This window comes from Callithrix jacchus, chromosome 6 (genome assembly GCF_049354715.1).
Source record: "Callithrix jacchus isolate 240 chromosome 6, calJac240_pri, whole genome shotgun sequence".
NCBI lineage: Eukaryota > Metazoa > Chordata > Mammalia > Primates > Cebidae > Callithrix > Callithrix jacchus.
Genome location: NC_133507.1, coordinates 71368681 through 71383216, shown reverse-complemented (window position 1 = coordinate 71383216; position 14536 = coordinate 71368681). Strand labels below are relative to the sequence as shown.

At 37.4% G+C, this 14536-nt stretch overlaps 1 protein-coding gene across 50 annotated transcripts in view; it reads left to right on the top strand.

The window, feature by feature from the left end:
• Window positions 1-14536, top strand: part of PKP4 (plakophilin 4) — a 225113-nt gene that overhangs the window by 56277 nt on the left and 154300 nt on the right. For all 50 annotated transcript variants that reach the window (XM_078327676.1, XM_078327671.1, XM_078327673.1 and 47 more), the window contains exon 2: window positions 14358-14494. In XM_078327676.1, coding sequence (XP_078183802.1) covers window positions 14363-14494 — 132 coding nt within the window. In that variant the 5' untranslated portion in view covers window positions 14358-14362. The remainder of the gene's footprint in view (window positions 1-14357; window positions 14495-14536) is intronic.

Here is a 14536-nt window from a genome sequence, read left to right as displayed (position 1 = left end):
TTCTAGAGTGACTAGTAGATGTAACCAGCCTTTCCATTTGTATAGGTTCGTATTAACTCTTTCTTAAATTTTTGGATTGGAATAATCAGCTAGATTATTGTCTGTGGCAAACAACCATCAGTAGTGACAAGACCTCCCCAAAGTCACATCACGGAGCTTTGAAGTCACTGCAGTCCTGAGCCTTTCCTTGGTTTTACAGTTCTCAGAACCTGGAGTAATTAATATATAAACTAGAACACAAATTTATTAATTCATAATTATCAAAACATCCAAATTTGCCAAATTCTAGGATCAGGGTGACTGTTGCTAGTGTAAACTTAGAATCTTGTCAAAGGGAAAGACATAGGTGAAGAGAGTTCATCTCAGGACCATCTCTGTCCCTGAGAGTGAAGATCTTTCTTGGAATCTCACTTGTTTTTATTTCTCTGGGAAGGGCAGGAATCTAGGTTTTCCTTTTCTGTGTTTTATACTGCCTATCCCCTTCTCCAATTATGGCAGCAATCTCATGTGATAAGTCATAATCATAATCTGATTTTGGTCTACATGTTAGAGTCTGTTCCTTGATGATAGTTTAGAGCTCTTCGCGGGGGGGATACATTTACTGATTCTTAGTTTATTTCCTCCCATTTCCAGTCTCATTTTATTGATTTTTCTAATTTTCTTCTCCTAAAGCAGGCTTGTTTCCTTTCTCTTGATTTTTTTGAGGAGCAGCTCCCTGCTGCATCTACCTTGTAGACAAGGAAGGATGAGGTTTCCTAGGATTAGATTCATAATTGTATCCCCCAGGGATTTGGCACATGAAGGATAGAAGAATAATTGTTTTCTTTTACAGATGTTGGAGATTTGTTCTTTTTGATGTCTTGAAAGTCTTTTTCTCACGGTTGCTTCCTAGCTCCTCACCAGACCTTCCAGACATTTCCCCAGTACTCCTAAATTGACATCATCTAACATTTACTCTCTTCTAACTCCAGGTCACATTACCACCTTCACTGGGAGCAGTGACACCTGATTCAGTTTGACTCTTTGCCTCAGCTTTCACCATCATCTTAGACAAATTTAAAGGCTGTGTAGATAATCCATGTCTTTCCTTGCCCTTATTGTTCCTTCGTCTTCTCAACCCCAGAGTTTTCTTCCTCTTTTTCTCCCCCACCCCACTTCCACTCCAATTTTAGACTGTTGGCATTCTCTGAACGCAGCATGCTGTGGTGTTTTATGCCTCCATGTCTTTGTGGTAAGTCTCATCTTCCCTGTTGACCTGGTCTCCCATGCGAAGTTGAGCTCTCCTCACTTCTGTGGTGGTATATTTTATGCATATTTACTCTTGCATTTATTACACTATTTTTACTCCTTTTGTTCCTGCTAGACAGCTCTTTCAGCATCATAATGGCCACAAAACCTAACATCATCTGGTGTATAAATGTGTTTTCAGTGAGAACACAAATATATTGTCATGCCTTCCCTCAGTTTGTTTCATGCTCCCATTGAACAAACACTTTTGAACACCTACTGTGTTTTAGGCACTTTTGGATCTGCCGAGAATGTGGTGACAATCCATATGAAAATAGCCCCTGCCATCACTGAACCAAGAGTGTATGGTTTGAGACGAAGTCTCATTGCGGAAAAGTAAATAGGTTATAGTCCAGTCCATTGCATTCTCCATCTGTGATCCACAAAATTCTAGAAACTTTGTAGTGGTTGTTACTTTTTCTTGTACTTTCTTCAGAAAGCTGTTTGGAGATGTTAAATGTGAAAATGCATTTGACTCTTGAAAATTAAAGATAGTATTAAGCACACAGAATCTAAATGGAATAAAGGAGACTGAGAGCTAACCATCATTTCTCTAACCTGCCGAAGACCAGGCAGAAAGAATGTTACCACAACTGAGAATCTGTGGTACTTTTTAAGAACTATCTTTTAAAATCAAGGGATTTTTTTTTCTTTTACTCTAAAGATCTACTTTAAAAAATTGCAAATTAAGCCAAGTGAGGTGGCTCATGCCTGTAATCCCAGCACTTTGGGAGGCCAAGGAAGGTGGATCAGCTGAGGTCAGGAGTTCAAGACCAGCCTGGACAACATAGTAAAACCCCATCTCTACTAAAAATCAGCCAGTTGTGGTGGCACATGTCTGTAATCCCAGCTACTTGGGAGACTGAGGCAGGAGAATCACTTAAACCCAGGAGGCAGGGGTTGCAGTGAGCTGAGATCCCACCATTGCACTCCAGCCTGGGTGATAGAGTGAGACTCCATATCTCAGAAAAAAAAAATTGGAAATTACTTAATATATCATGGCTTAAATCAGCATTATTAAGAGACTTTAAACATGTATAAAATCGACGTTTCTGATGTTAAATTCAAAACTGTTGACTTTGCTTTTTTTGCCTTTGCTTTTAGTAGAGCACCTAACAAATTAACATCTGTCCTAAACTAGACATGTTTTGGGCATATTGTTGTATATCCCAGATGAGGAATTGATCTGTCCAATCAAAGTACTAGAGTATACAGTACACCAGGGTCATTTCCATGAAACAAGCATGAAAAAATAGCTAAAACTTGTACCTGGTCTGATGTAGAGTGGGCTTTTTTTCTGGAAAATCATGTACTCATTTACTTTTGGGCTAAGTTGTCAATAAATTTAAGCCAAGTATGGTGAGGTGCACCTGTGGTCCCAGCTACTTGAGAGTCCGAGGGCTCAAAAATTATTTGAGCCCAGGAGTTTGAGTCCAGCCTGGGCAACATAGCAAGATCCTGTCTCTTGAAAAAAAAAAATTGGTACCCAGTTTTCAGCAAGCATACTATTTTATATTTTTGTCAGCAGGAATATTTATTGAAAAGAGCTTTAATTTTTCTGTACCATTTCTTAAAAGTATTAATGTTTTTCTTTAATAGACCAACATCATTGGAAAAGCTGAGAAAAGCCAAATTGTGAAGGATGGAATAGTGTCTCTTTCCATCTACATTTGCTCATGAATGATAATGATTATCATATTGTGGAATTTCCCAAAGTATGTTCCTCAGAATGTTAATAGATGATCCTCAAAAAAAAAAAAAAAGAGGGTTGGCTGGAATGGTGGCGCGTACCTTACTTTAAGAGGCGGGGCTAGGAGGATTGCTTAAGGCCAGTAGTTCAAGACCAGCCTGGCTAGCATATTGAGAACCTGTCTGTACAAAAAAATTAAAAATTAGCTGGGCATGGTAGTGTGTGCTGAGGTGGCAGAATTGCTTGACCCAGGAGTTCAAGGCTGTAGTGAGCTACGATTGTGCCACTGCACTCCAGCCTGAATGACAGAGTGAGAACCCATCTCTTAAAAAAAAAAAAAACATGTGAGGGTGTTCGGTTAATAAATGTTGATAAGTGGCATTAGGTGAGGTTAACCAGGTTCATTTGTTTCATGACTTCTTGGAGTCTTTATGATGCTCCCCGCCAGTGCTTCTCAAAGTTGAATATGTATACAAAACACTGGGGATCTGATCCAGATGAAAAGTGTGATTTCTTTGGTCTGGGTGGGCCAGAAATTCTGCATTTCTTACAAGTTCCAAACCACAGCCAGCACAAGTGGTGCACAGATCACACTTTAACAAATTTCTTAGGGATTTTTCAAGACGACGCATGCTCTGCTCTATTTACCAGACTTGCTAACCTTAGGAACCTCATTTTGAGATGCTGGAAGTTGTCCAGGGAGCACACTTTGAGAATTTTAAAATTGAATCTTTAAAATTACAAATGAATTAATGTATAATTTAAATAGAAGTCTCATGCAGATCATCTAGGTTATGATTAGCCAAACAGCCTCGTGTAAATCCCAAGACACTGAAAAATCATTTTAGCTAGTTCATGTAGAAAGAAAAACCAGTATGGGCTAAAAAGACAACCACTAGGGAAGATAGCAAGTGCACCGGATTATATACTTTTTATTTATTTATTTATTTGTTTGTTTATTGAGACGGAGTCTGGCTCTGTTGCCCAGGCTGGAGTGAAGTGGTGTGGCCTTTGCTTACTGCAACCTCCACCTCCCTGATTCAAGTGCTTCCTCTGAGTAGCTGGGATTACAGGTGCCTGCCACCACACCTGGCTAATTTTTTGTATTTTTAGTAGAGATGGGGTTTCACCATGTTGGCTAGGCTGGTCTCAAACTCCTAATGTGATCCACCCACCTTGGCCTCCCAAAGTGTTGGGATTACAGGCGTGAGCCATTGTGCCTGGCCTACTTTTCTTATTTTTTAGTAGACCTTACAAATATTGTTAAAAAATATTCAAGTCTTGAAACAATTTTACTTTGTTTTTATTGCCTCTAGTAATTCACATATAAATTGCCATATTTCTAATCCCCATATGTGCTGTGCTAGTGATTTCATTAGTCTTTAATCTTTGTTAACACTAGCATTTGATATGAAAAACTAATGATGAAAACAAATCTTTTATTTAAACAGATCGAGATTTGATATGGTTTGCCATACCCTAATTACAAATGACATGAAACAGCAGTCTAGGGAGGTTTTTAGGAATCTATTGAACCTAAAGCAAATTTTAAAATAAAAAAAGCTTAATTTTTAAATAAAATAAATTAATTACTACATTATAGATGGGTTTTTTTCCGCCTGGGTCCTTCTGCCCCCACCTAGAATAGTGTCTTCATTTATGCACTCCTGTTGAAACTCTTTTGAGCTCCTGCCGTCTATGTTTCAGCTCCTGGTTCCTCATTTATCTCAAGCTGCATTTTATTGTAGTTTGTTAATTTGTCTTGTGCCTTTTAGATTGTAAGTTGGATGGGAGTTCAGGGTCTTATTTATCTTTGTACTTTTACACCTGGTTTATAGTGTGGTTGGTCCATAAGTAGATCAATAATACATTAAAGAAATAATACTTGTAAGATAATTCAGGGCCCGGATGGTAGCACATGCCTGTAATCCCAGCACTTTGTGAGGCCCAGGCAGGTGGATAGGTTGAGCCCAGGGGTTTGAGACCAACCTGGGCAACTGGTGAAACCCTGACTCTACAAAAAAATATGAAAATTAGCTCAGTGCTGTCATGGCCCTGTTGTCCTAATTCCTCAGGAAGCTGAGCTGAGAGGATTGCTTGAGCCCGAGAGGTCAAGGCTGCAGTGAGCTAAGATCCTACCACTGTGCTCTAGCTGGGGTGACAGAGCAAGACCCTGTCTCAAAAAAACAAAAGAAAATAAGATAATTCAGTACATCAAATATTATACTGAAAAAATAAGTTTACATTTTTTTTTCTGTATTCCTATCATCTATCTTGTTGGTTATTTGAGGTAGTACTGACTTACTCAGCATGTAACAAGCCATCCTAAATCTCAGTGGCTCAAACAAGTTTCTAAGTTGGGAAGGAGGTTCTTCTGGTCTGATCTAGGCTCACTCAGGTGCCTGCAGTCAGCTGGTGAGTACGTCAGGGCAAGACTAACATGGCCTGCCTTACATGCGTATTCTGAGGTCTTGGCTGCAATGGCTGTGATTGCTGGGCTTCTGTGTCCGTGGCTTCTTTTAATCCCAAGTTCCTTCACAGTTTAGTGATCTCAGGTTTCAAAAGAAGCTGTTAGTCCTGTTAAGATTTAGCTTCAGATGTTGCACAAGATCATATCTGCTGCATTCTGTGATCAAAGCAAGTCACATGGCCAGCCCCAGATTCCAGGGGTGGGGCAGTAAATGCTCCCTCCTGAGAGGATCAGCAAAATTGCAGTCACCTGGAGTTACTCTCTACATACTTCTTCCCCTTGAGATAAAATAAGAACACTATAGTCTTATTTCACTTTCATCAGCTCCTCACTCCTCTCATGTTGATAACTACTTGGAAGGTATGTAGGTTTAATCTTCAATTTTTTGCTAAAAAAAATTGAAATCATTTGCACTGTTTCTTGTGTCCTAAGCCTTCCTCTGTCATATTTGTTATTTTGTTGCAGAATTTCCTTTTATTCAGCATTATGGGTTGGGTGATTTTGGTTACAGAACTTCCTTTTGTTAAATTGCCTGAGTCCTGGTGTATCCTAAAATACCTTTATTTTGCCTTCATATTTGAATCATAATTTTTGGTCAGTACTTGGTTGGAAGCTATTGCTAAATCTGCTATAATTGAGAAGATGTCTGATGCTAATCTGATTTTGTTTCTTTTTTCCTCTGTAGTAACATATCTAATTTTTTCTTTATCTTTGGAACCTAGAAATTTCAGTGGCTTGGTCCAGATGTAGCTTATTTGTTTCATTCATTTTATTCACTTATTGTCTCATTTTAAGTGATTTGTTTTCAGCTCTGGGAATTTTCATTTCTTTCTTCTTTTTTCTCTTTTCCAAGAACTTGGAGTAAACAGATGTCATTCCTGCATCTAAGCTCTGGTCCCCAAACTGTTCTTTTATCTTTTTTAAAAAATCTCACTTTTTTTTTGTTTGTTTCTGAGATAATTATTTAGATCACTCTTATGAAATACTCTGTTTTTAGAAATTCATTTTGCTATTCATCTCACGATTAAGATTTCATTTTTACCCTGAAACTTTTTGTTTAAGGTTTCTGGCTGTTTCTCTTTCCTACATACCGTCTTCAGTTTTAGCACCAAAGATATTAATTCTTCCCATTACACTTTACTTCTTCTGTTTGGGGAATTTGGTCCCTTCTTGGTATCAGTGTCTGAGGCCTGCTCTGTCTAATTCTCTTCTTTGCCACTGACAAAATGCTTGTGTGCCGGCAGGGTAGGGGCTGACCATCTAGCTACACACTCTCTCCCCTTGATTTTCCTGACGTTGGCCTCAGGCCTGAGAGTCAGCCTTTGCCTCTTTGTGTTCTGGTTTCCTCTGGTTGCCTTGCCAAAGGTTTATTACAGATCTTTCTGACATTTTGGCACACTGATGACATGTTTTAAATTTCTAGACTGGCTAATTTTCTTATCTTAAAAATGAGACAATGCCTTTCCTATTATTTCATGGAGTTGTAAGTCGGGGAAAGGTCAAAATTTGTGCTCATCTTGCCTCTTCATTTAGTCTCCCCACCCTCAGAGTTTTAATTACATTTTTACTCTATTGATTACTTCCATCCTGTCTTTGTATACTCTGACAATCCAGGTACAGTTCTGGATTTGTCATGATTTCCATTTCTTCTCCTCCTAGCATCTATGGTGCTAGAAAGGATCCTGAATCCTCACAAAGAAAAAAAAATGAACCTGTACCACTTTTCATAAAGATTTTCTTTTTTTCCTTCTTTTCTATAAGAAATAAGATACTTTGGGGAAAGATCAGAATGCTCAAGTTTATCAAGAAGAATTTCCGGTTTTCATTAACCGTTTTGGCAGTGTTTTCCTTGCATTATAGGGGCCAAGTCAATGCTGCATAAGACCAGAGGAGCACCATTCACATAAGACACAGTGTGAGCAGCCACGCAGGGTGCGAAACGTGTTGACTCTGGTGTTACACATTGATCATGTGTTTTATTTTCAAAAATTGTTATTGAATGGTATACAGGGCTGAGGGCATGATATTTTGCAACATAAGCCTCATTATTGAAGTGGATTTTTTTCTAGGCATTTATACCTCATAAAATTATATTTAGTCTAGTTTTAAAACCAGAAGTAGTTTAATTCTCTTAAATGTGGATAATCTTTAGTATTTAAGTTACTACTTTTCTGCCTATCATCACTGAAATATTCTAAATTATTTTATTTCTAAACTGCATCTAATACCATGTCATGTTTACTCCACTATATTATTCTTTTTCCATTTTATGAAAAAACCATAGAAGTACATAAAATATGCATACAATTAAAAATATTAAAAGCAAGCACACCCATGTAACTGCCACCCATGTCAGGCCAGCACTTTAGAGGTTCTTCATGTGCCCCTCTGAGATCACAGCCCCCTTTCTCCACAGAGATAGCCACTCCTCTGACTTAGGTGAAGGTCATTTCCTTGCTACCTGGTGTATGCATTCTTAATAAGCATAGTTTTATTTTACCTATTTTTAAAGTTTACGTAGATGGAATCTGACCGTTAGTGTTCTTTTACACCTTGCTTCTTTTATTCAGTATTATGGTTGACAGTCATCCTTGTTTTATAGAGGTTTGGTTCATTCATTTATTTCTATAGGTGAAATGCATTGCATGAACATATTACATTGTATTTATCCATACTGCTGTGAATGATCACTTGAGTTGTTAGCAACTGATGGCTTTCACAGAGTGCTGCCATGAACATATTTCTGTAACTCTCCAGGTGTCCATGTACAAGAGTGTCTCTGCTTAATCAGGAATGGAATTACAGGGCTACAGAATTTATATGTCATCAACTCTATGAGAAGATGCCAAATTAGACTCCCAAGAAGTGGTTCCGATTTACAGTCTCATCAGCAGCGTGGGATAGTTACCATTGTTTCATATCCTCACCAAAATCTGATATGGTTTTACCATTCTGGAGTTTCTGTATTGACTACTCGTTGAAATATTAATGTTCCTAATTAATTTTCCTAATTACTAATAAGGTTGAGAACTTCATTATTGGCCAGCTAGATTTTCTCCTCTTTGTACAAACCTTTTGCTTCATTTTTTTTTAAACCAGGTTATCTTGCGGTGATATTTTGAGTGTAAAAATAAATTCATAAATCAAAAACAATTACTATGCATAGATTATTTTCTAGAACTACTATGCTGTTTGGCATAGAACTCCCTTCTAAACAAATTCTTGCCAAGAAATTTGAATTTTTTATGAACTGCCTGATAAGAAGGTTAGAATGCAACTACCTCTAATCCTCCTAAAGAGTTGCAGCTTCTGGTTATGTTTCTATTTCCAGGATATTTTTAAAATATAAATGCAAAAAGTTTATCTGATACTCCTTTTAGAATTCTAGACTTGATTCCATATGCTCCTGAAGATGTTTAACTTTTCAAGCAAATTCTTATTTTCCTAGTACTTCATTCTTCTGCAATATTTGTTCTAGCTTCATTGCAAGTAAAGCAAAAAGAAACTTATCTTTGCTATATGATGATACTCTTAGTAATTTTTTCTACTTATTACTGTTAAAATATTTTGTTAATCTAATACTTATTTGATACACTTGTCTGACATTAGTAGTACACTTAAGTTTGGAATCAGATTTAAATATTCACATTTTTAACCTTTATTTTTTCTTAATTTATTCTTAGGCATCATTATTTTGTCATATCAGTTTTGAGATTGTGGTTCTCATCAACATTTTTCTGAGTGTTTATAATGACAACTATATGTTATACTCCAGACAACTAACTCAAAAAAGAAAGGGAAAAATAACTGGAGTCCAACTTACTTTAATAAAAAGATGAAATAAAGTGTACTTGGTATGCTTTCACCAAAAATGTAAGGAGAGTAGAAGGGAATTAAGTAGAGAAAATTCAGGATTTAATTGATTTTCCATCTCTGGAAAATTTAACACAGATGATTTTGTGGACTATTATCAGCTGTGGTAAAAGAGATTATATATATTGAATAATAGGTTGTACCTATATATTATATCTATAATATGCCAAGAAAGCCTTCAGTAATCATACTAAAATATATGTGGTCTGCAGCCTTGAGCAGAAAAGTTGCCTGTTACTCACTGATAGTTGAATATAAAATTAAGATACATACATGCACACACATATAATTATACTAACAGTTTCACATATGAGCCTCTTTGTGTTCAGTAAAGATTATGATGAAAATACGCAGCTGTTCATAGTCAGCCCCCCTCTTAAAAAGTGTTTTAGGAGCCTCAAAAGAATTCAGTCTAATGGTATGAATTTAAAAAGGAGACCTGGACAAATAAAACATTTTTTAAGTAAAGGCTGGGATAAAATGAGAACACTGATATGCATACCCACACGTGTAAGAGTTGGTTGTAAATTCATCTCTGAGCTTTGTATAGTCAAAGAGAAAACCAGCTAATGCTACAGTTTCCAGTATCACCCACCATTCCCTAAGGGAAGGCCCGGGTCCTGGCCTGATACAGAGACAGTGTGATACGGTAGAAAACATTTTGAAAACTCCTGAGGAACATTCACATCTGTTCAGAATGTAGAACTTGTTTAATCTTAGTGTCGGTCTCAAGGTTTAGTTTCCTCTTTCTGCCACACACACAGTGCAGCATCTCTGCTACACTATCTCTCCTGTAATCATCATCCAGACTCTGATTAAAGATCTCTCATCATGGCAATGTGCCACCTTCAGAAGCAATCAGTTCTTGAAATTTTAAGCATTTGACTATTAGCTCCAAAAGGAAAGGCCTTCATTATTGCTCCAGTCTTTAACTTTGATTCCAAATATAAAGATAGTAATAATATAGGTTAATACACGTTTGTTACAAAACCATTAGTTTTTAGTCTGGCTTTTGGGATTATAACCTAAAAACCCTCCTTCAGAGGCTTATAGACACCTGCTTGTCAACATTGGATTTTTCTTCTTCAGGTCAGACTTTCTCTTCTTGTTCCATTAACTGCCCCTGTCATGTCTCCCAGTGAGCTTTGAGCTCATGAAGAACAGGAGCTGTGTCATTCACATCCTCCCTGTCCCCTTGCCTGGAAATAATGACTGGATCCCTTTTTTTTTTTTTGAGATGGAGTTTTGCTCTTGTTACCCAGGCTGGAGTGCAATGGCGAGACCTCAGCTCACCGCAACCTCTGCCTCCTGGGCTCAGGCAATTCTCTTGCCTCAGCCTCCTGAGTAGCGGGGATTACAGGCACGTGTGTCCATTCCTGTTAATGTGCCATCCTTAACTGGAAGTAGTTATGTCCCAGGGAGCCTGAAGGAAAGTTGTAAGCTCACTTACCCCCTTTTTATCATTCCTAACAACTTATAGCAACAAAGCATAAGATCACCTTAGGTTTGGGCAGCCTTGTTTCACTTATGGTTCACTCATTTTGCTCTTGAACCTGAAATGCCTACATTTCTTTCCCAACGTGCTGCTGAGCTAACCTAAATACAGGACCTTGTATTTGTTCCTGTTATTTTTAATTTCATTAGAGGCAGCTCATTACTGCAGTGTAGCAGTATTTTTTTATATATTTTAATTTTATGTTCATCTGGTCAATTCAATATTCTTCTTAGTCATTGAAGAACTTGTGTATGACTTGTATTGATATCATGGCTGGAACATTTAGTAGGGTTGGGTCAAGGTCAAAAATCTGGCATTACATTAGAAACTTCTATAGATTGATGTATTTCATTCATCTGTTTATAGATTGTTGAAGTCAGTGGTTGCCCTTATTCCAGCCCCATTTCTATGTTAATAACAATGTTATGGAGGACTTCTAATATCATACACACATACTAGCATTTGGGCAACACTGCATTTCCATAGTTAAACTGCTGCAGACAGAAACTAGACCAGCTTAACATGACTTTTCTTTTTTTTTTCTCTCTCTTTTTTTTTAATTGCATTTTAGGTTTTGGGGTACATGGGAAGAACATGCAAGATTGTTGCAGAGGTACACACATAGCAGTGTGATTTGCTGCCAACATGACTTTTCTTTGGTGCTTTATTTTAGTTATCACAAATCTCCTCTTTGTTAAAATCCTTTAAAGAATCTCACCCAAGATCTGTGTCTAGCTCTGTAGTTTGTAATGTGAGAGTCTACCTTCTCTTTTTCCAAAAACAGCCATGGCATTTTCCTCCTTCCAATTTTCTGGCACATCTTCATTCTCTGTAGAACCCTCAAAAATGGTTCAGCAACTTATCTGTAAGATTTCTCAGGTCTCCTCAATGTGATCACTCAAATCAGGCAAATTGAGTTCACTGAGGGAAGCTTGAGGCCTAATTTCTCACAGTCTCTTTAGGATATAAGTACTCTTTTTTTTTTTTTTTTTTGGCCAGTGGAATGGAGCAATAATATTATTATGTGACTTCAATCTTAACTTGATATTTTCCAATTTATTAAATGATCTTACAATTATGAAAACTACAAGAAAATGAGTAGAAAACCTTTATAGGTTTATAGCTTGTCAGCCCAGTGGTATCCCTTGCCTGCTCCATGTTGGTTGTGGCATTTTGACACTGCTCCAGAGATGAGGGGTAGGGAAGTGTCACCCTCAGTAATGACAGATACCATTGGTTTTGCTCCCCATCCAGTGACTGTTCATGGTGGCCTGTGATGTGTCCTAACCTTTCAGGAATCAGAATAGATATCATCCATGCCTATGAAAATTTCCTCTCCTCCCAAGTTTGTCAGCATTGTATTAGTTTCTTTTACACAGTTACAAGCTCTCTGACCCTTTTTTACCTTGATCCTTTGTTGCTGTGTCAGCTAGCTGATGAGCCTCGTGATGTTCAGTGACCCTGGGAGAGTGGTCCTCAGAAAATGCTCCTCTAGGTTCATTGGTCCTGGGAAGCAGGATCAGCAAGATAAATGTTGTGAAATTAAGTATGATATCTTCACGGTGATATACTACAATAACAGTAGTGTCATTCTACATCTTTTAAACAATAAGGCTCCTTTTATATTAATAATTGCTTCCCCAGTGACACTTCTGTTTCTCCTTTTCTCAACTTCTCTGCGTTCACTGAATTTTTCCTTCTCTTTCCTTCTTACACACTGGTTGTTTCAAGATATTATACTCTTGACATTTAAAATTTTTGATTCTTGGCATTATTTGTTTCACTGTTGCATAGTAACATTTTTGTTCTTTGCAACCATCTGCTTATTTTAAGGTGTGTAATTTTTCAATGGCTAGAATACTTTTATATCTTGACTTGCCTTAAATGCTAATCTAGGATCTTTGTGTAGCATTTTTTTTCTTTATAGACCTTTTATCTTCTCTTTAATGAGTACTTGATAGAGAAAAAATTGTATTCAGTTAATAATATTTGTTTTATATCTCAAGCATTTCACATATACTAAAAAGTATAGATTGCTGTAAAATTATTACAGTGTATAAAGTACTAGCCATTTTTATTGGTGAGGAAGTGAGGCTAAGCGAGCTAGAAACTTGCCCCAGTGCACTTAGGTTTTGACCCTAGACCCTCTCATCTCATGCCTCAGGATCCTTCTACTGTTCATACTTGAGCAGATCCTGCTTTCAGTTCAAAGTCTATTTAGGTCTTAATGCGCCGTGAAAATGAGAACTCGTGAGGCTGGTGTCAGGGGGAAATGCACAGATAAACCAATCAGACCCACTGTCCATTTATGCCTGTTAATATGACAAGAATAAAACCAGCAGAAACCCGAAACTTAGACCCTCTCCACTAATGTGGAAGCCAGGAGAGTAGGGAAGAAGATGGGAGCTCAGAGGGTATGTACATCTCCCCTTTTACTTATAGATTATTATTTTGGAAACAGAAGACTGACATTGAAATTCGAGGGAATGGGGAAAAAGGTCCCAGATCAAACTGTAGAATTTGAAGTCTGTGGAAGTTAATTGATTATAAATTGAAATATAATCGTAGAGTAATTTGCAAGAGAAAACTGAAGAATGTTGAGAAAAATATTTATAGTCTCAAATGTCTCTGTATGAATATACAGACTGACACATCTAAACAGATAGGGTCTCTCAGGCATCTTAGGACTTGGTGGGATTTGCCTAATGACTGGAATAAGGCAGTGAAAGTATATTAGCTTTCATTCATGTATTTATTTATTTAGTGAACATTAATTGAGTCATATGCCAGGCACTAGGCTAATGTCATGGTATGATTAAAGACTGTACTCAGAAGACAGAGACTGACATGTACATGAGTTATTAAAATTTGTATAACATTTTATGCAAGCATTTTTTCCCCCATTTTCCAAAATTGTAGAAAGTCCATGTCAGATCAGTCTCTTGGCAAACACACTGCTCTATGTGTTGTCTTAGGAAAGGCACTCTTCTCCTGCCAAGAACCTATTTTTCTGTCATAAGCTATGGGCCTGAAAAGTAGATTTTCTTTTCAACACCACATTCCTAGTCATTGTTATCTTTAAATAATCAGATTCTTCTAAAGAAACCAAGTTAGCTGTAAGACTCCACCAACGATGACCTTGTTGCTAGTTATTAATACATTCTGTTTCAATTAAATAAGCAGACTTTTATTTTTAAGCCTTCTTTAGGTTTTAAACTCTGTCTTTTCTGTTGCAAAACTTTTTCTGCAATTGGTAAAACATTCTTCTCATGTCAGTTAACATTTGTAGATCTCTTTGTGTGTGCATATTGCTTTGAAAACAGACCCCTATAGCAATCTAGAGTGTTTATTATTTAGTTTCTTGATAAGTTAGTCATATTTACTTATTGATTACCTCTTTAGAAAATTTGGCAATTTAACAAGCTTTTGATCATGTGGTGTAGACTGTAGTCTATTGTAGTTGCTAGGAACCATCTGCAAATCCCCAGTTTCTGCAAGGGAGCCCAGAAGAAAGTATTAACCCTTTGCCTGCTTGATTGCAGGAGGAATGCCAGCTCCTGAGCAGGCCTCACTGGTGGAGGAGGGGCAACCACAGACCCGCCAGGAAGCTGCCTCCACTGGCCCAGGCATGGAATCCGAGACCACAGCCACCACTATTCTAGCGTCCGTGAAGGAGCAGGTACATCCTTTTATTGAAATTGGCAATGAATTATTTCTTTAA